Source organism: Lathamus discolor, chromosome 6 (assembly GCF_037157495.1).
Source record: "Lathamus discolor isolate bLatDis1 chromosome 6, bLatDis1.hap1, whole genome shotgun sequence".
In the NCBI taxonomy this organism is placed as follows: Eukaryota; Metazoa; Chordata; class Aves; order Psittaciformes; family Psittacidae; genus Lathamus; species Lathamus discolor.
This window is the reverse complement of record NC_088889.1, coordinates 52,045,620-52,067,571: the sequence shown is the minus strand read 5'-3', so window position 1 is coordinate 52,067,571 and position 21,952 is coordinate 52,045,620. Positions and strand designations below refer to the sequence as shown.

At 40.2% G+C, this 21,952-nt stretch overlaps 1 protein-coding gene across 1 annotated transcript in view; it reads right to left on the bottom strand.

Annotated features, from left to right (window-relative positions):
- MUC2 (mucin 2, oligomeric mucus/gel-forming) overlaps positions 1-21,952 on the bottom strand; it is a 54,099-nt gene that overhangs the window by 19,529 nt on the left and 12,618 nt on the right. Inside the window, exons 12-35 of the mRNA XM_065685795.1 lie at positions 20,606-20,743; positions 19,867-20,031; positions 19,209-19,303; positions 18,401-18,531; positions 17,463-17,714; positions 16,505-16,557; positions 16,121-16,230; positions 15,606-15,757; positions 15,005-15,143; positions 14,319-14,429; positions 13,826-14,005; positions 12,466-12,705; positions 11,171-11,327; positions 10,797-10,925; positions 8,677-8,824; positions 7,766-7,809; positions 7,002-7,199; positions 6,601-6,630; positions 5,731-6,213; positions 4,636-4,851; positions 2,945-3,535; positions 1,299-1,850; positions 803-1,178; positions 20-754 (exon numbers count right to left, since the gene is read on the bottom strand). Of these exons, the coding sequence (XP_065541867.1) occupies positions 20-754; positions 803-1,178; positions 1,299-1,850; positions 2,945-3,535; positions 4,636-4,851; positions 5,731-6,213; positions 6,601-6,630; positions 7,002-7,199; positions 7,766-7,809; positions 8,677-8,824; positions 10,797-10,925; positions 11,171-11,327; positions 12,466-12,705; positions 13,826-14,005; positions 14,319-14,429; positions 15,005-15,143; positions 15,606-15,757; positions 16,121-16,230; positions 16,505-16,557; positions 17,463-17,714; positions 18,401-18,531; positions 19,209-19,303; positions 19,867-20,031; positions 20,606-20,743 (5,425 nt within the window). The remainder of the gene's footprint in view (positions 1-19; positions 755-802; positions 1,179-1,298; positions 1,851-2,944; positions 3,536-4,635; positions 4,852-5,730; positions 6,214-6,600; positions 6,631-7,001; positions 7,200-7,765; positions 7,810-8,676; positions 8,825-10,796; positions 10,926-11,170; positions 11,328-12,465; positions 12,706-13,825; positions 14,006-14,318; positions 14,430-15,004; positions 15,144-15,605; positions 15,758-16,120; positions 16,231-16,504; positions 16,558-17,462; positions 17,715-18,400; positions 18,532-19,208; positions 19,304-19,866; positions 20,032-20,605; positions 20,744-21,952) is intronic.

Sequence of the window (21,952 nt, the reverse complement as noted above, 5' to 3'; positions counted from 1 at the left end):
TGTTTCGGTGACTCCAGACGTGGTGGCTGTCACTGGGGTTGTTGATACCGGGGGTGGTGATACAGTAGTGCTGGTTGTAGGCTCCGGCGTGGGTGATCTTGGAGTTGTGGTGCTTATGGTGGTTGTAGGTGATGTGCTTGTGGGGCTCCCTGTCCCAGTGGAGGTGGTCTCATGGCTCGATGTTTCCGTTACAATTGTGGTGCTGTGGTGAGGGGTTCCTGAGGGTGTGGGGCTTGATGTGGTGCTTTTGGTGGTAGATCCTGTTTCGGTGACTCCAGACGTGGTGGCTGTCACTGGGGTTGTTGATACCGGGGGTGGTGATACAGTAGTGCTGGTTGTAGGCTCCGGCGTGGGTGATCCTGCAGTTGTTGTGCTTATGGTGGTTGTAGGTGATGTGCTTGTGGGGCTCCCTGTCCCAGTGGAGGTGGTCTCGTGGCTCGATGTTTCCGTTACAATTGTGGTGCTGTGGTGAGGGGTTCCTGAGGGTGTGGGGCTTGATGTGGTGCTTTTGGTGGTAGATCCTGTTTCGGTGACTCCAGACGTGGTGGCTGTCACTGGGGTTGTTGATACCGGGGGTGGTGATACAGTAGTGCTGGTTGTGGGCTCCGGCGTGGGTGATCTTGGAGTTGTGGTGCTTATGGTGGTTGTAGGTGATGTGCTTGTGGGGCTCCCTGTCCCAGTGGAGGTGGTCTCCTGGCTCGATGTTTCCGTTACAATAGTGGTGCTGTGGTGAGGGGTTCCTGAGGGTGTGGGGCTTGATGTGGTGCTTTTGGTGGTAGATCCTGTTTCGGTGACTCCAGACGTGGTGGCTGTCACTGGGGTTGTTGATACCGGGGGTGGTGATACAGTAGTGCTGGTTGTAGGCTCCGGCGTGGGTGATCTTGGAGTTGTGGTGCTTATGGTGGTTGTAGGTGATGTGCTTGTGGGGCTCCCTGTCCCAGTGGAGGTGGTCTCGTGGCTTGATGTTTCCGTTACAATTGTGGTGCTGTGGTGAGGGGTTCCTGAGGGTGTGGGGCTTGATGTGGTGCTTTTGGTGGTAGATCCTGTTTTGGTGACTCCAGACGTGGTGGCTGTCACTGGGGTTGTTGATACCGGGGGTGGTGATACAGTAGTGCTGGTTGTAGGCTCTGGCGTTGGTGATCCTGCGCTTGTGGTGCTTATGGTGCTTGTAGTTAATTCTATGAATTTTTTGAAATATAAATCAATGTTATTTCTTTAGAGTAAGTATTAAGACATCTATTAAGCTGGCAATAATGCCATTTTTATCTCAAGTCAACCGATATAACTAATGGACCTACCTTGTCTTTTTGTAGGAGGAGCCGTTGGTGTTCTGGTTATTATTTTGGGTGTTGTTGAGCTGATAGGAATGTTTGCTGATGTCTCTGGGGTGCTCATGGTGTTGATGGTGGGAAGCTCTGATGGTGTTGGCATGGGAGCGGTTGTCGACAGGGGTGGATAGGACACCGTGCTTATTGTGGACGAAGGAAGGCCTGTCGTGGTGCTCGTGGTGGCACTTGTGGGAATGCACTCTGGTACGTTGGGGATGCAGCAGACACTGATCTCGTAATTGAGGCAGACTGGCATCGGTATTATGCCTCCTATGACCTGATCGCTGTTGTTACAGGTCAGCCCCGTGTTAACGCTGCATTCCACCTTCTGCCCTAAATCTGCAATGGGAACGTTAGGGAACTGCTTTGCTCTGCATGAAATATTCTCCGCTTTCACACAGACCCAGGATGGGTCGTTCTTCAGAATATTCTCAAAGGTTTCGTAGTCACCGCTGTTTCTGTCAGAACTATCTGGGTAACTCACATCAATCCAGTCCGTCCAGACGCAGTCACATTCTGGGGGGTGACACAAGAGGAACAATTAGAGAACAGATACAGAAAGCCAGGGCACCAGCACACTCATGGGTTGTGCCCTGGGAGTCCAATGCACATAAAGGTGCCCTTTGGGCACTGCTACACCAGTATCTAACCCTGGTGCAACAGAGTCCCTTGTGTGGACTGGCCTCCCTTTAATGGCCCTACAAAGCACATGCAGGCACTTCCGAGTCACGTGTGTTTCACTCACAGCTAGAGCTTGTTGCTCTATTGGGCTTCTCGAGTGCAAAGACTGCGCGCATAAAGGGCAATGGATGAGGTGGGGCCGGTCAAAGCGGGGACTCCCACCTCTCTAACCTTCTGTTGCCACTCACACCACCTCATTATCCCAGGGAGAAACCAACCACTTGGTAGGGTTGTGAGCACATAGGAAGCAGGCACAGGACACCTGCTGCTGCTGAAACATCGGTGTGCTTCCCGGCAGCACACAGACAGATGGAAAACAGCAGTCGTGGGAATGCTGTGAGAGTCCAGCTGCCCGGAGCACTGGTTCAAGGCAAGGGGCAATATGTGTTCTGAAACCTTTCCTCAGCGCCTCCTGGAGAAAACCTTCAAAGCTTCCCACAGACAGAACCGCACGTGAGTGGCAGCAATGGCCACAGAGGCAACACAAGAGAAGAAAGTGAAGAAACTCTCCACAGCTCTGCCCAAACAGCGCCTGGAATGACAATGCCAAAAAACCAAGCCCCACTCCCACTGCACAGCATGGTGCCTGCTGAGTACATTCTCTCTTGCCGAAGGATGAGCTCAAGCAGCAGCAAAAGCAAGATTTCCCAACAGCTCAGTACCTACCTAAGCTGTGGGCAGAGGCACCAGCACAGAAAATACCCTCGGGGCCCTCTTCAGCCAAGGAACACAAGACTTTCTAGCCAGGACACTGCACCCTCCTCACAACTGAGCCAGCCACACCGAGGGCTAGCTTTGGGCACTTGCCATTTCAGGGAACACACAACAACTACTCCCATCCCTGATCCCACACAGAAGACACAAGCTGAGGTGCTCACGAACCTTCATTTCTCCCACAGCAAGGCAACACACGAGAGCACAGACCGGATAAGTACCTGGAGGTGGTGTGGTGGTGGTGTACGTTGGTGTGGGCGTGGATGTGCTCGCAGTAGTTGGGGTGAGCGTTGATGTGGCAGGAACGGTCGTTGATGTCCCTGCGGTGTTGCTGGTGGTGGTGCTGGGGGGCGTCAAGGTGCTGGCGGTGCTGCTGGGAGGCTCTGAATGTGTTGGCGTGGAGGCGGTTGTCGACAGGGGTGGATAGGACACCGTGCTTATTGTGGACGAAGGAAGGCCTGTCGTGGTGCTCGTGGTGGCACTTGTGGGAATGCACTCTGGTACGTTGGGGATGCAGCAGACACTGATCTCGTAATTGAGGCAGACTGGCATCGGTATTATGCCTCCTATGACCTGATCGCTGTTGTTACAGGTCAGCCCCGTGTTAACGCTGCATTCCACCTTCTGCCCTAAATCTGCAATGGGAACGTTAGGGAACTGCTTTGCTCTGCATGAAATATTCTCCGCTTTCACACAGACCCAGGATGGGTCGTTCTTCAGAATATTCTCAAAGGTTTCGTAGTCACCGCTGTTTCTGTCAGAACTATCTGGGTAACTCACATCAATCCAGTCCGTCCAGACGCAGTCACATTCTGGGGGGTGACACAAGAGGAACAATTAGAGAACAGATACAGAAAGCCAGGGCACCAGCACACTCATGGGTTGTGCCCTGGGAGTCCAATGCACATAAAGGTGCCCTTTGGGCACTGCTACACCAGTATCTAACCCTGGTGCAACAGAGTCCCTTGTGTGGACTGGCCTCCCTTTAATGGCCCTACAAAGCACATGCAGGCACTTCCGAGTCACGTGTGTTTCACTCACAGCTAGAGCTTGTTGCTCTATTGGGCTTCTCGAGTGCAAAGACTGCGCGCATAAAGGGCAATGGATGAGGTGGGGCCGGTCAAAGCGGGGACTCCCACCTCTCTAACCTTCTGTTGCCACTCACACCACCTCATTATCCCAGGGAGAAACCAACCACTTGGTAGGGTTGTGAGCACATAGGAAGCAGGCACAGGACACCTGCTGCTGCTGAAACATCGGTGTGCTTCCCGGCAGCACACAGACAGATGGAAAACAGCAGTCGTGGGAATGCTGTGAGAGTCCAGTTGCCCGGAGCACTGGTTCAAGGCAAGGGGCAATATGTGTTCTGAAACCTTTCCTCAGCGCCTCCTGGAGAAAACCTTCAAAGCTTCCCACAGACAGAACCGCACGTGAGTGGCAGCAATGGCCACAGAGGCAACACAAGAGAAGAAAGTGAAGAAACTCTCCACAGCTCTGCCCAAACAGCGCCTGGAATGACAATGCCAAAAAACCAAGCCCCACTCCCACTGCACAGCATGGTGCCTGCTGAGTACATTCTCTCTTGCCGAAGGATGAGCTCAAGCAGCAGCAAAAGCAAGATTTCCCAACAGCTCAGTACCTACCTAAGCTGTGGGCAGAGGCACCAGCACAGAAAATACCCTCGGGGCCCTCTTCAGCCAAGGAACACAAGACTTTCTAGCCAGGACACTGCACCCTCCTCACAACTGAGCCAGCCACACCGAGGGCTAGCTTTGGGCACTTGCCATTTCAGGGAACACACAACAACTACTCCCATCCCTGATCCCACACAGAAGACACAAGCTGAGGTGCTCACGAACCTTCATTTCTCCCACAGCAAGGCAACACACGAGAGCACAGACCGGATAAGTACCTGGAGGTGGTGTGGTGGTGGTGTACGTTGGCGTGGGCGTGGATGTGCTCGCAGTAGTTAGGGTGTGCGTTGATGTGGCAGGAACAGTCGCTGATGTCCCTGCGGTGTTGCTGGTGGTGGTGCTGGGGGGCGTCGTGGTGCTGGGGGGTGTCAAGGTGCTGGCGGTGCTGCTGGGAGGCTCTGAATGTGTTGGCGTGGGGGCGGTTGTCGACAGGGGTGGATAGGACACCGTGCTTATTGTGGATGAGGGTCTTCCTATTATAAATAGTGGTGATAGAGAAAACACTTAAGTTACAAAAGACCTGAGTGGGACATAATGTGCACTGAAAAGAAATTATATGTTAGGGAGGTGCCACAAACCTATGTGCATCACCCCACTCTTATCACAGTAAAATCCTATTTCTCTAGTGCTTCTAGTCTGGCCCTAGAAACAGACTAATTCAAAACTACTGCACAGACAAGGTCATGACAATGTTTTTCTCACATTTTTGAGTTACTAAGTTGCACATTACAGCATCAGCCCTGTTTTTTCTAGAGATGTTTCTGTAATGTTCTTCTCAGTAAGCAAAATTACCTAATAATAGGTAAGGCTATGAGGAGGAGTTAGGCTGTGCGAAGCTTTCTATCCGTGGCTTATTACTTGGAACATCTTACTATGTTATGAAGTAATAATTAAGAGGGGAAGCTGTGGTCTGGGAAGGAAGTATGCATAAGAATATGTTCCAGTCTAATTGTCATGTCATTTCCCTGTTGTGCAATGCCAGCCTAACGAAGGGTATTTACAGAGTACTAGCAAACTTTAGCATTGCTAGAGGGAAAACAGAGAAATAGAAGGAATTCTGCCCAGCTCCTCCCAGATAATGCCTAGAATGATGGTACGCTAAATCAAGGCCTAGCCTAGTCTCACACAATGGGACCTTCTGGTATTCTCTCCAGCAGGAGGACAGACATGCAGATCAGTATAAATAAGACTTCCTGCCACCTCAGTATGCGCTATGAAGATGACATGCCTTTGGTAACTGACAGCCCTGTATTTCTACTATACAAAGCAAGAGTGGAGAATATTGGAGTGCTAAATACCTGGAGAGGTTGGAGTTACTGGGGTGGTAATCAATGGTGTGAATTCGCTTGTGATTGTTGAGGTGGGTATGGATGTGGTGGTAATTGTCGTTGGCTGCCTGGCTGTACTGGTGATGGGTACTGTTGTGCTAGTGGTGGTTGCAGTTGCAGTTTGTGTTGGACTCCGTGTACTTGTAGTCTCACAAGAAATTTCATGCCACTCACAACAATTTACCCTAATTTCATAATTATAACAAAGTTGCCAAATAGTTGCATCTTGCTCCTCATTTTTACAGATTAGTCCATATGTAACATTACACTCTACTTTCTGGCCAAGTTCCTCTAAACTAACATCTGGATTATCTTTAGCCCTGCATTCAATATTTTCAGGAGCTTCACATATTTTGTTTCCATGTTGATTTCTTATTGCATCGTAGGTTTCATAGTCACCACCATCCTCTTCAGGTTTACTAACATCAAACCACTCAGTCCAATTACAGATTAAACCAAAGCATGGAGCTGCAAGAAAAGAGAGATTCAACATTGAGCTTACAGAGAACATTCTGTGAAGTTTAATTTTGTATTCTATTCCATAAAAGACTGGAGCAACCCACTGCAACTAGCAATTTTTCAAAAAGAGAAAATATTTCTTTCTGTAGAGAAAAAGAGTTCTACAGTTGGTTCTATATTACCAGGTTTCTCAATAGGAAGCTTCATATCAAAATAAAATCACCAAGCAGAGGCCTTCGAAAGTCATCTCTCTACATTCACTGTATTTTTGTTATTAAAAAAACCTTTTTTTTTGGTTTATACATATTTTTCCTATAGTGGCCATCTTCAATTTATTTCTAATTTAAGTGTTCTTTTGACATTTTTTAACAACGTAGTTTTCTATTTAAAACTTACTTGTAGTTATTGGAGGGCTTGTAGCAGTAACTGAAACAGAAAAAAAAAATAGAGTACATCATCTGCAAGGTTAGAAAAATTATAATAGCAGTTTTAAATATCCTAATTATATTTTTTTTTGCATGCACTACTGATACAACTTCTTCCATCCCAGAAGGGTTTTGAAATGTTAAAGTGTTTTTCATAATTAGGAAGGCACAATCTACATTTATAGTTACAATTTCTTCCATTAAAAGTAAATTAGCTCAAAGTTTTAAAAATCTTAGTGTGCAGTGATAAAACTATTTGTAAGTATTGCTCCATTTGTGTCAACTATAAGGCCATATACTTGTACTTCAATCTTTAAAGAATTTTACTTAAGGAGAATAATTTTTAGATGTACATCTCTGTTGAAGCTTTACCTGTGGTGGTTAGAGTACTGGTAGGAAAGGAGGTTGAAATGGTTGTAGGTGAAGTAGATGTCGGACAAGGATAAGTACTTCCAACAACTATAGAACCATTTTCTGCACAAATGTATGTTATGCATATGTTACCATCCTGTATTTGTGCCACAATTTCACCCACTTCATAACTTGTTCCATTGATGACACAAGGACATCCTGCAAGAAACAGCTTTACTGTGCAATTTGTCTACTACTCGGTAAGAGATGAAGGCCCTTATTACTTACAGACAAGTAAGCACTTACATGATTCAGGCATGTTCTTTTCAGATCTATATGTGGAGCTTAGATCTAATACATGGCACTAATTTATTTTGACATTTAGAGGAACATTAAAACATATTAAATAAAGCCCTGCATAAAACACTTGGAAAAACAGTTACAAACCAGGTCTTAAAATGCTCTTAAAGAAATAACAACTGAAATTTACCATCTCACATTTTTCTATAATAATACATGTTCTGGGAGCGCAAACTCTTGTAGTGAAATCCATTAGTTTGGCTATGGGACACTGGGAGAAAGAATAAAGGGAAGCGAGAAGAAGTTTGAACAAGAAATACTAACAGCAAGGTTTAACAAAAGTGCTGCCCAATTTTCTTTGGCCACAACTTTCTTGCACTGAAAAGAATTATTCCAAATCTGTACTAAGTCTTTTGTAGAGACAAATGTAGCAGCTCCACCCGTTTTTTTTCCATTAACTTGTAGAAAAATTAAATGTTATTTACCTGGGATTGGTGTACACTGTATAGATCCTGAGGGGCCACAGACACTAAAAGCAAAATTTTCAAATATTAAAATATTGCAGAAGTCTTATGGCACCTGTTAGCAGAGCCAAGAACATAGAATTGTAGAAATCTGTCATTTAATCTTTATTCATCCTACTGGATATTTTTCTGGGTGTAGTATTTTCCAATATTACCTATCATTTCATTTAAACTAAGTCATCGCTTTCATTCAAGTACCTCTTAAAATTATTATGAATCGCTATGTGTTGCAAGTTGCAATACTGAGATATTAGCAAATGCTTTTCAGGGCAGTGAACTTATAGCTAGATAAGGGGTGTTTTGTGTGTCTATGGTCACCATGTAGAGTCTTAGATGTCATTGCTATCATTAGTAAGGTTCTAGGAATAAGCAGTTAAGACTCAGCTATCCCTTTCAGGACTAAAAAATTTCATGTTACAGTGACTTTGAAATCACAGTTTTAAGTGAGAATGCAAGGCAGAGTAGGCTCTCTCTACTAAGAGACAGCAATGAGAATCAAAACATTATAGAGACACATCCAGGTTTCAAGTCATTAATTTTTTTAAGACACTTAAATATACTTACTGCAATCATTAACATACCTATTATAATGACACTATCAATTTGAAATATAGATTATTATGGGTTTGGAAAATTATGAATGAAAAGTTCATAATCTATACGTACTGCAATTGCCCCATTTTTTGAATCTAAGTCTCAACTGGAATAGATGGCATCGATGCTATTACTTGTACAGATAAATACTAGAATACTCCAGCTCTTCAGTTAACTTGCATCTCTATTTGTTTGAAGCCCAGTTAAGTAAATGAGGGCCTCAGTATACATAAATTCTTTCCTAAAATACTGCAAAAATTCTGCAATTTCTTATTTACCATTTTGTACAGTTCTCTTCTGTGGTTATTTCATGCCCAGGAGGAACATGAGTTCCATTGATGTAACACCAACATTGATCTTCAGTCACACATTCCTTTGTCTCTTCATTATAAACAGGCTTGTCATTAGGGCATCTGGGATAGCAACCTGTTGATGACAAGTAGAACAGTATGCAGGATGAAGAAAAAGTATAAAGAATTAACTCAATGATAGGATATCTTCTGAAGGTAAATGATTCTCACTGAATAAAGCATAGTGAATAAACCAGAAAATTTCCAATTCAAATTAACCTTGGACAATAAGTTTTCCAAAAGACTTACATCAGACAATTCTTATTGATAATACTGGGGTGAGGAGGAGTAAATCAGAGTTTAGTCAAGAAAACTAGAGAAGTTGTTTTTTCCTAGTTTGAGATGTTGGAGAAAGCCCTAATTTATATTAATTTCTATGGGCAGCTAGCAATTTTAAGACAAAGAAACACCCCCATTTTTCCACAGATATTGAAATGTCATCACTGTATCAATAATAATTCAGCAAAGAATATGGAAGTGGATTTATTAACAAACAGGTTTTTCACCACATTTATTGGAACACTAGACCTTGTTTATGCACCTTCAATAGATCAGGTATCTCCAGCCCAAACAGATAATTTATCTGCATTTTTGTGCACCCTTGCCCAGTGACCCAAACCCCAGCTGAAAGGAATTAATTGTATGTCAATTCTCATTGCATTTTTCATGTAAATACATTTTAAAAAAATATTCTGTCCTGCTTCCAAATAAACTTTTGTAAAATCCAATGCTTAATTGCATGAATTCTCTTTATCATAGAATTATAGAAAGGTTAGGGTTGGAAGGGACCTTGAAGCTCATCTAGTTCCAACCCCCTGCCACAGGCAGGCATACTTTCCACTAGCCCAGGTTTCTCAAAGCCCCATCCAACCTGGCCTTGAACACCACCAGGGACGAATTCAGGGAAGACCCACAACTTCTCTGGTCAACCTGTTCCAGTGTCTCAAATAGCCTATAAATTTAATGACCAACTAATTAACTGATATTTAAAAGTTGCGTCACACTCTTAGACAGTATTAAAGAAGCTGTAACAAAAGTAAATGTGCTCTATATTTCCACTGGGGAAAAAAAAAAAAAAGATAATTTGATATATAATGATCTGCCTTCTGACACTTTCTAAATGCTTCTAATAATCTAAAATAATCTATTTCAAAACATGGAATTACCTTTAAAAAAAGGAAAAGAAAAAAAAAGTTTTGGTTAGGGTTTTTCAGGGTTTTTTGTTTGTTTGTTTGTTACCAGCCAATCAAGGATTAAAGTAACATGTAAAGTAACTATGGGCATTTCTTTATGATCTCTAAACTGCAGATAACGGCTTCCAGTCCAGACCAAAAAGAATGTGAGGCCAAAAATGTCGCTGTTTTCTCAAACTTTATCATATGGTAAAACAGATTATATTTGTAAAGCCATTCACATTATTGGATCATTGCAGTCCCCTAACATGAGATTCTTCTTCAGTTACCAAACAAAAGGACTTTCACATACTAATATATCTAAATATGGAGGTAGCCACCAGTAGCCCTCAGAAATCAACTAAATATGGAGGTAGCCACCAGTAGCCCTCTGACAACATATAACAGCATCAGTGTGTCTGATACCAAAGATAGTTCCCTTTGTAAAGATAAATGGATGCTGCACATTAATAAAGTCAAGATGGATCTGATTCGTAGAGAATGATGAGGTTAAAACCTCCTAGATAGCAGTAACTTGCTTCTTTACCATGTAAAAGGTTTCTTTCTCTTGAAACGCCCTTATGATGGGATGTAAAATAACAATGGTGTAATAATCTTACATATTTAAGGATATTATCCAAGCAGAGACCTGTTTTATGGCTACCAGGAATGTAACAATCATCCACTGATGCTAATAAATAACAAATTACATTATATGAAACATTTATACAAGACTGGAGATAAATTCTACATAACAGATATAGAAATATTTTATCAAGCTGACTTGTCAAGATGATGAACTATTCCATCATTATCACATCGTACCTAAACAAATTCATATGAAATAAAATACAAAAATGGCAAGGAATTTATTACCTTCCAGGTATGGTACTGAAAAGTTGGTGCTGACATTATTAATTATCCTGCAAGTCATGATATTACTGCCACAAGGCTCATAGTGCCAGTCACACTCATTACGAGGGTTGTAGTAGTCACAAAATATCGCTGAAGAGAAAAAAAAGAGAGGCTGAATAAAAGCGTAGTTGCCAGAATGCAGCTCTGATCAGATCTTTAAAGATACAACCTAAATGAATCTACATGTTAAGCCAGCAAAATTTCTCTTGAGGTATAGGACCTGGACTTTCTGCTATTAAACTTAGGATACATAAAATTTGATATTATTAATGATTTATTTGATAGGTTTCCTGACGGCAGCCAGAAAGATAAAGTTGTGTTTAACTGTTACTCACGGCATATATCAGGAGTTCTCCAGAAAACACAGGCCTGGTGCTTGGTACATTCTTGAGCATATGCAGCAACTGCAGAACAGAAGCACTCACAATCTCCACCACTGTCACAAGAGCAAGCATCATGAACACAAGCTTCATAGAAAGGAATTGGGTCGACCTGATGGGGAAAGAAATGATGCCCCAGTTCATCCCCAAATTAGTTTTCAAACTAGTAAGCTTGAAAGATCTCTTGAGATATGGGAATAGAGCTGGGCAGGAATGAGACTGTTTTTAGGAATCACCAAATCACAAACAAATATTATAGGCTTCCAGCTGCTTAATATATTTTGGATAATAATTTGGATAACATAGTACCTTCATAATTTGCTATGACTGAAAAAATTAGAGTCCTTGTCTGTGCTTACATTTTTTAACAGAGTTACATTTTACTGCTCTCAAAACCAAGTTCGTTTAATGTCAAGGAAGCCTAACTTTCCAATAAGCTTTGCCAGCCAAGTGGTGAGCAATAGCAGAAAGACATATTAGCAAAATATTTTTTGTTTGGGACTGCAAGAAGAGAAACTTAGTCTGGATTTTAGCTGCTAAAGGAATCAACATAGAAACACATATTAAGTTAATTAAATTAGTAATTCTTTGTGACTTTTCCACTGTAAGTTAAGAAGAAACTGTTTTTAATATGACCATACTTAGGAAGGAGACAAGAAGTAGAGGGCAGTGCTCCCTGTGCACTGTAGTCTGGAAGCTGTTGGCCTGACATGGCATAAGAGAATTTGAGGGACATTACCAGCGGAAAAGCTAGTAAAAGACTAAACTGTACAATGTCGGTGGTTTCCATCCTGGATTCCTTCTGTGGGTTGAATTTAACAAGCAGCAGTGGTCTCTTCAACAGCCACCTTTCAAGCATAGTGTGTTGCTTCTGTTAGAAGAGGGGTCTGATGATTACAAGACCTTTCAGAAATTACAGTACGCTAGTCTCTCAGGAAGAGAGAGTGTAACTGCAGGACACACAGACCCATTCAGGCTAGATTTATGAAGCTAACTTGCACAGCAGAAGCTGTGAAACGGTGGGGACAAATATGGGCTTGTACAGCCGGGGGTGGTGCCACTACTGATACAGTCACATTGCCACAGATACTCAAACTACTTTGACTAAGGCTAGGTAAAATGTGTTGACACCTGTCGCTGTACTGAAGACTTAATTTAACTATTTAGCCACATCATTTTTGACAGTATCTCTGCTTCTACAGTAACGGAAATGCACCATGCTGTCCCATTACTTACTGCCCTCTACAAACCTTGGAGTGACAAATTTTAAAGACTTCACTCTGGATGATGCTGCATTCTTTCTCTGCCCAGGACTTCCGATGCGGTTTTACATCACAGGGCTTTATCTCTCCTGTAACATCTGGGCACATGGAAGACTGTTTCCAGGAATTCCCAAACGTTAGAGCACTAGTGTCCTGCAGCCCACTCCTTGTTGTAAAGTCATTGTTAGACTTGTCATCAAAGTTGCCACACAGACCACACACTTTGCCCTGGAAAAACAAATTAACATATCCGCAGCTTTTAAATATACTACAGAAGTGAGAAACAGACTCTAGTAAAGTAAAACATTGACATTAAAAAGGACAACTGACTCTCTGTGTAACCAGCATTTTCCTCTTTATTTCCAAATAATTTTAACAGAAAATTATAAATAAATATAAAATTTGTATTTGTTTATATAGTAAACATATCTCTCTGTATCAATAATTATATTTACATAATAAAATTATAAACAAATATAAAATAAATAAACCTTGCTCTGTACTCAGCAAACTATTCAGTTGCCATGTCTTCCTTACTTGAAACCAATTATATCTAGCGTATTTCCATGTCGCTGTGACATACTTTCATCCAACTTATAACACTGAAGAGTGTGTAAACCTCTTTCAGCTGAGATGAATTAATTTTCATTTTTCTCAATTTATCATCATTCAGCTATATTAATATAAGCCTGAGTGAGTTTTATTCTGCTCAAAACTGTTTTTATTTAAAACTTCTAACATAATGAGCACCACTTAATCTATGGGGGGAAAAAAAATGACAAGGACTCATTTTTCTTGAAAGAAAGAATTTAGCAACTTACTCACAACAACGAGTTTTTGGTAGTGCTATTTAAGGTACATCAGCCCCCTTAAGGAACATCTTGTTTATACAACCCCTCTCCTCCTTATTCACCACAATGAATCTAGTAGTCGATAACTCAGCATGCTGATTTTCAGAAATCAGAACCATCTCCAGACACTGCATGGGGAGTTTGGTTTTAACTCAGGGCTGAGATTCTATGCAGGTTTCCAAGTGCATGTATTGTCAATTTGCGTGTCCTAAATTACTTTGGATGTTTAGTTCTTAACATTTACAAACTCAGAATGCCCTAGAAGTTTAGCTTTATTGCAATCACATGCTATGCATCCTCTGCAGTGCATCGTGATGGACAGTAAGGAACTCCAGTAGCACTTCTGCAAGCTGTGACAGTAATATTGCAAGCTAATAATCAATGTGCACAGGATATAGGAATCAAACATGGAGTCAGAATAGAACAACATACATGTTTCCTTATCTCACTGATCTATTCATACTACTACTTCAGAAAAAAGACAGACAGGTCCTAACTTTGTAATCAGGGGTCAGCTTGATGAAAACAGTAGTCTTCTTATCCCAGATAAGCATCACACCATTGCTAGCCTCAATAACGAGGTAGAGGCCTACTGTCTTGTTCCAATAATGTACATCATCACCCGTATCTCGCTGAATTTCTTTATAATCTTTGTTCTCCAATTTCAATTCAGTTTTCTGTAAGATAAGAAAAAGAACTATTGTAACACTAAATTTTATGATGAAAAAAATATTTATATGCTCATAACAATATAAGTAATCTGAAACAAATAGCTCAAAGTCTAGAATGACTTTCTGAGATGACAGGAAGTAGTGTAGCAATTTTGTTTGACAGAGGTTCTAGTACCTGAGAATCTACACTTTTACAGATAAATTTGATAGGGCCTCTAACCTTTGCTTGCTATAGCTGCTCTTAGGGATGTGGCTTTGGAGCAGTACTTTCATTTTTTTAATATTTGAATAGTGATATTCACTGAGCATCATTACTCACCCCTAGAAACATTTTAATAGCCTTTGAGCAGGTAACTCCTGTAGTTCCACAAGGGACATTCTCTGTGATGATACTGAATGAGCCGCTGGAATTTCTGTCACCACAAAAGTCCTATTGAAAAAGTTAAAAATGAGCATAAGAAGATTAGGTAGAATATTTAATTTTTAGTTCAATCTCATATTAATTAGAATCATTTACATCTCCACAATGAATAAATTGTTACTGCTGCTTCATATGTGAAATCCTATATACATCTATTTTTATAGATGCACAAACATATACACATACATCTCTGCATACATATAAATATTCCAGAGTCTAATGTGTGGCAAAACCTGGGAAAGAAGGGGGACAATAAAACAAAATGAGAATTATAACTTTAAATATAAATATCTTTTTTCATAAACTTAAAATTTTGGTTTATTTGACAACTGATAATGAGTTGTTAGAGCTCACTAAAGAAAGAGTCCTCTTACATAATACAATTTGTGACTGCTGTACCAAAAAAAGCCCACACTCACACAGCTTGATGGCACTGAAAATACAGAATTTCAGAATTTATCTTAGCAGAATGTGCAAACACCTCAGGAAGAGTAACGGCAGGCAATAAGGAATGACAAAACCAAGAAGAAAAGTGTATCTTCAAGGCAATCAGATGCCATTTCAGCCCCACTGATGAGCACTACCTGAGTAGCCACATATTCACAGCTTCCATCAAAGTCATAGAATTTTCCATCAAAGGTGATATAATGGCCGCTTCCATATATCATACAAGTCCCATAGCACACATCTTCAGTGCAGCTCCAAACCCCTTTTTGGCAGGTACTAGAAGAGAACAGAAGAGTTGAATTTTCAGATCTCACCAAGAGTGTGTTGTTTGGTAAACTACAGAATAAACCAAATCTGCAGCTACCTGATAAAACATGACAATGTGCACAATACCAATTTCAGCATTACAGAGGGTCTTAAGTTTCAACTTCAATAGTTTATGCTGGGTTTAAGCCTATAACATGATTTTTAACTCCGGCTAGCTACATTTTTCAGATCTGATAATGTTCATATTGAAAAAAAGAGTGTACTTTCCTAATAGGAGATGCCAACTGGAAACAGAGGTAACTATTACCACAACATTTTCAGCACAATTTGTATTTCCTCAGATAGCAAACAGCTGAAAATAAAGATTTATACTTGCAGCTATTGCAGCCACTGTAGTACATAAGCCTACACATGGCTATTAATTTACTGCATCGAATATATTCTATAAGACAGTACAAAATTATAACTTACCAGGTGTTGCAGTCCACTGTTACCTGCTGTCCAGGAGAATACCACTGGTTGTTATGAATGCATGGGCAGTCCTTCTCCTCCACACAGCCCCCTTTCCCATCATCAAATAGACCCTCAGGACACACACAGCCTGAGACACACTCTGCCTGGAACTAAAAAATCAGAGCAAAAATTGTTAATTTATGAAAAAGCACTGCATTTTCATTCCAGTTATTCATAAGCACTCTGGTAAAAACAGCATTTGTAACAAAACAGCCTAATATTGATTGGTTTTATAAAGGTTTTTCTTTCTAGGTTTCTAATCTTTTCTTTTTTGATGAAGACACAGTAAGAAGAAAAAGGGGAGGGAAATTATGAAATTACCAAGTGAGTAATATTATTTGGGATAAAAGAAAGGAAGATTAAACCAAAGAGAAATCAACTGTTAGTTACAACTGCATTTTCTGTGTTGCACCATGTCATTTAAAGAATACAGAATAAAGGAAACATGACATGGAGAAAAACTGAATACATACATGATCAGTTCGAGGAGTGTGACAGCTAAGCTGTACAGGCGTTTGTGAATTCCAGCTTGGGGATGCATTGCAGTCAAAGTACGTCTTGTTAGAAGAACATTCTGTTACACCTAAAAGGTATGTTGCTGGTTTAGATGAACTCAGAAAAGGCAAAATAAATGTGTGAAAGGTGGTAGTTGCTGAGACAGAAATCTCAGGGTATGGCTATCCTTATAAAAAAAAAAAAAAAAAAAGCTCAGTTTGAAAATGTCTAACTGCTTCACACAAAGATAAAAAGCAAACAAACAAAACAATTAAGTGAAGAATTCAATCAAAAGTGTAGGTTTGGGTTTGGAGGTTGAGTCATGGCTTTTATTTTAGTTTACTTTATAGAATGTCACTTACTTTGCATTCTTATTGTCACTGAAGTACACTGGATCTTTGCATTTCGGCAAATACTAGAAAAGCGAAGTAAGTAGAAATTAAAAAAAAAAAGTAAGCTCAGTGTCTTCAATTTAAATCTAAGAATTTATTAATACAAATTTGAGAGTATTTATTAGTATTTATCGTGCATAATTTCTATGGATATTTCAAGGTGAACTCTATTGGTGTACTCATGAATTTCCACTAGGAGAAAAAACACAGCAAGATTTTAGGCATAATGAGCTGGAAGGTTATCTTTTAAGGAATGACAGCTATTCTACTAATCCTTAATACTGAGCTTTTTGATGGCTCAGGAAACAGACAATAATGAAATGGATAATAATGATAATTTAAATCAAAGCCTTCATTTGGATAAACAATACATTTTCATGCCTTTTTAACTCATACGTTGCAAATTTGTTGGCCTGTATGCTTCATCTGCTGGATAAGAGAAGTATTTCACAGTTTGCACTGATGATTCATGCAGCAAACAGTTGTCAGTTAATGATAAAAAATACCGGCATTGTGAAAGTTCCTTCCAAAAGCCTATGCTACAGTAAATACGTATCAAGGGGACCTTCCTTCAATGGAAAACACAAGCAACCTGTCCCTGACAGAAAAGAAAATAGCAACATAAAATTATAGCCAGACTTTCATCTTCCTCTTACACCTTTGCTCAACAAAGGCTTATTAACAGTGTAGGTTCAGAGTAATGTTTATCTGTGAAGGCCAGTACTTTGACCTCCAAACAATGCTGCATTTCTTAATTATTAATAAATTGCATTGCAACAGGATGACGCTTTGCCTAGCATGAAGATGTTGTGAAATGCATTACAAGTGCTCATTAAAGCTCAACAAAAATTTAAGGAGGTTATACCTAATAAGTAAATTTTAAAAGGGCTTTTATCACCCACAAAAAAGAAGCCACAGTAAAGCATACCAGCGCTCCCCATCTTTTGTGACATATTCCCCTGGTTCCAGGTATGATCCCTTGTAATAACACGGGCACTTGGCGATGGGCACACAGTTATCCTGGTTATCCAAGTATGTATTATACGGGCAGCCACAGCCATCCACAGGAGCAAAGTCTTGCAAGCAATGCTTTTCACCATCAGCAAGGGAACGACAGGTTTGCTGGCACATTGTGAGGTTGTAAAGGAAGATTTGATTTCCTGGGCAGGCAAACACTTCACTAGCTGGAGGGAAAATAAACAAACTGATAATTAGGGGATGCAGGGTGGACAATATAACCATGACATTTCCATTTGGTTTCTTTGGCTGTGCAGCATGTAAACGTAAAAATACTTCCTGAGGTTTTATTTAAGTAGCAGTCAAAAGGAAGTCTTCAACAGGTATCCTAAGTCACAAGTAACATTAGCCTAACTTTGTTTACCTGTTGAAGACTTCCTTTTGACTGTTACTAATAGTTTCTACTTTCATACTCATATTTGTTCCGCATACTGATAATCAGAGAGAGAGCACAATGTAATAAACTCCTAGTCTCAACAATACTGTACTTTTGATGAAAAGGAAGCACAATGATAAACAAAGACACTGATAAGCAAGGACAATGTAAAAGCCATAATCGATGTGATTTCATTAGTCAAAGATAGATAATAAAAATTATCATTCAAATGGGGAAAAGAAAGTGAAAGTGAAAAACATTACTTGCTAATTTTAAATATGTCATGAACAAATGACAACTAAAAAATATAATATGAATTAGTAAATTTTATAAGCATTATCTCTTTTAAGTCCATTAGGCATTTCTAAGATACTCCAAACCCCTTAACGTTGCGATCGTTGACAACGAAATTCAGAGAGAACCCACTTACTTCTCCTGGCTAAATAATTCCACATGGATTACAGTTCCACTACTTACTGCAGACACTTTGCCTCCAGCCTCCCAGTATGATCCCTTTGAAAGCACAGGCTCTTGAGTAGGAGGACAGGGCAGCACACAAGCATTCTTCACTGTCTTCACAGAGGCAGGTGTCATATTTACATTTCTGGAAAAAGAGAAAAAGGGTCAGTAAGCCTACAGGAAACCAATGCGCAATTGCAACTCAGTTGCTATGAAATATTCTGTGTCCTTTTTTTGATGTTGTTTTTATTAATTCCTGTGCTCAGAGAAGTATGGAAGGACAGGACAAAGACCAGGGACTAAAAGTGCTGCAAAGAAACAGGAATTATTTTTTGCTCAGGTAGGCCTCATTTACTGCTCAACAGTGATGAGCATGGGGGGAACAAAACCGCATAATTTTGGCACAAAAGAAAATTCGCTGTTACACTGTAACCAACATAGGAAATGTAATAAATATTTTTTTTTCCCTGACTTACTAGCAACTAATGTGTAAGGGTAGACTTAAACTTTCTGTGCATCCCTGCACCTCTGAATCTTCTTTCCAGCTCAAATATCCAGTCTAATAAAAATGTACATTAAATACAAAACATAAGACAACAGAAGAATGAATTTATCTTTTTGTTCAGCAGCACTAGTCAAGAAACTTATCATATGAAATAGTTCTAATGCATGCTGTGCTGCCTCAGTTAATCACTGCAAAAGCCTCGCCAGCTGTTATGGGCAATCTACTCAGTAATGTCTCAAATGTTTGAACAATAATAAATGTCTACTGTCACCCATTTGAAATAAGGCAGTACTAAAAAGAGTGCAAGATTACAATACCTTATAGTATTCTGATGGATCAATGATTAAGTGACATCTTGCAAAAGGACCCTCTGAGTTTTTCAGCAAAGAACACCAATGCTCAGCATAATTTGCTGCAAAAAAAGAGAAAAATTAAATTGTATCATTACTTTCATTACATTCACTTATCTTCCTTGTGCCATGTCTAGTTATGTTGTCATATAAATGTAATACAATGATACAAATGAGAGAACTGCATGCATTTTAGGGAGAGGAGAAACTACATGCAATCACTGTACAAGTATTTCTGTTCTCATATTCAATTATCTAGCGGTAGACACACAGTCATAAAATCAAACATCGCATTTTTCTGCTGCAAGTTGTCTACATGGAATTGTGACAGCCCTTATTCAGAGATCACAAAGCTAAATTAAACATAGGGCGAAATAATACTAGGAAATACAAGCTGCCTTTGCAGAGAATATAAATTAATGACCTTGTTTCCCTGCCTTCCAGCTCAAGATTCCTCTGCAATCACCACCTAAATCTTCACTTCAGGGATCCTATGTATACGTACCTGCACAAATTAATTATTAATTTGACAGTCCTCTAAAAAAAGCCATCAGTGCCACACTACAACGTTTACATGCCTGTTGCAGTAATACACAGCAACTATTTGACTTATTAATGTGCTTACCACTTTCAATGCTGAGACTGCAGGGGTCTTCCAGCTTTTCTACCTGGTCTGTACAGGTGGATTGAGCTTTCCATGTGTTAGCAAAGGCAGATCCTGTAGCTTCTACCAGCCCACTGGTTGTTTTAAAGTCATCACCTTCCATTCCATTAAAGTTTCCACAAAGACCTGTTAAAAAAGATGGTAAAAAAATTACATAATCATTACTCATTTTCATTCAAAGGGCAAAGGGAAAGCAACTATTCATCACAAACATTAGAATCGAAATTCATACAGCTGATTATTCCACGTTATATTAATGCATACTATAAGTAGTGAAGATTAAGGAGCCCTACTTTAAATCTTTACCTCTTGAGAAGAATAGTTTCCATGAAGATATCACTGCCTCAGAACACCACCACCCTGTCCTGTATGTTTTATGCTTTCTGATGACATTAAAACCACAAATTACATCAAAAGCCTGATTTTGTGACTTGTTAAAAAAGAAACTGAATACAAAAGTAAGAAATATTCTAGGAAACATTCACGTACTGGCACTGGAGTGATAGGTGACTTCAATGCGAAATAAAAAAAAACGCATCTCTAGTTTGCTTGAGTCAATTCTCTTTCAATGTTTTGGTTTCTGTTTTCATTTTCCTCCTCTTGAATCGGTAAGTAGCATGAATTATCACTCATGTAAGAATACATGACTCTTCAGCTGTGGAACAGCATGGCTTTGCTTCCCATTTGACTAGATACTTACCTTGAAGTTTTCCTTGAACTGATTGATCCACAGTTGCAAACAGTTGCATGACTGGAAACAATTGGATTTGCAGCTGAAGCCCAAAAGAAGTTTGTACAACAAGGTAGTAGGAAGATGGCTTGAATACCGAGAAGCTGGCTGAAAACACAAAATATGAACAGTGCAGTAAACACAGGATTCCAAAAGAAACACTTACTAGATTCTAAATTATAACCTGCCATGAAATCTCTGAGATGAGGCTCAAAGTAATCATTTCTTTCCTCTAAAAATTGCTGGCTATCTACATACAGTGCTCGTCCCCACAACTTCACACTGACATACTCACTAAATGTGAATTTGACTTCTGCAACCAGATCGTTTATAAAAACATTAGAGAGCACTAGCCCTAAAATTGAGCCTCACTGGGGAGCCTCACTGGTGACTGCCAGCCTGTTGTAACCATATTTACTGTAACTCTGAGAACAACCTGTCAGCCAGTTGTTCACCCAACCTATTATGGACTTGTCTATCTGTCTGCTGGACATTTTGTACAGAAGGATAGTCTGAGAGACAGTATCAAAAACTTTTCTGAAGTAAAAGATCCCAGTGTCTACTGGCTAACCAATTTCTTACAGCAACTCACTACTGTATGTTCTATTTATCCATTTAATCTTCTTATTAGATGGTCTATTTTCTTGCCCAAAGCACTTTAATTTCTCTAAACTTTCAGCTACACACTGTAATTGTTTTTGCACAAGTACTCATGAATGTATCACCCCATGAATACTTCTCCTTTCACATGAAGAATTACTTTTTTCATCTGCAGATAGGCCAGTAAATAAGAAGCAACACATGCCGTATCAGTGTGCTGCCTGCACATATCTAAAAAGGAGTGCTAAGAGAAGCTCTGCATTCCTTTCAACAGTTACTCCAAGAGGCCACAGCTGCTGTCTGACAATGATCTTCCACAGAAGTTATGCTCCTACATTAGGTGATCTGAGTCAGCCTCTGAAAGTGTCTGCCTAAATTCACTGCTTATATTAAAAGACATTGATGTGTCAACTGAGCTGAGAAGATGAGAGGGTGCTACACAGTACATCCTTCTTTCCTGCCCTAATTGACCAGAAAATACAACAGTTACCTTCTTCCAGGCTTTCTTCTCACAGGGAATAAAAAACAAAAAAGCATGGGGAAGAAGCAGGATGGTGCAGACATGCCTAAGCCTCTCCATGAATGAGAGCCACAACATGCTCACACCATGTAGCCAGGCTTGGCTTTAAATTTAAGCCATGGCAATTCCTCTTTCCCAAGCTACATGCCAAAGTATATTCAAGAGGTATGAACAAAAGTGAAACGACATTTTTTCAA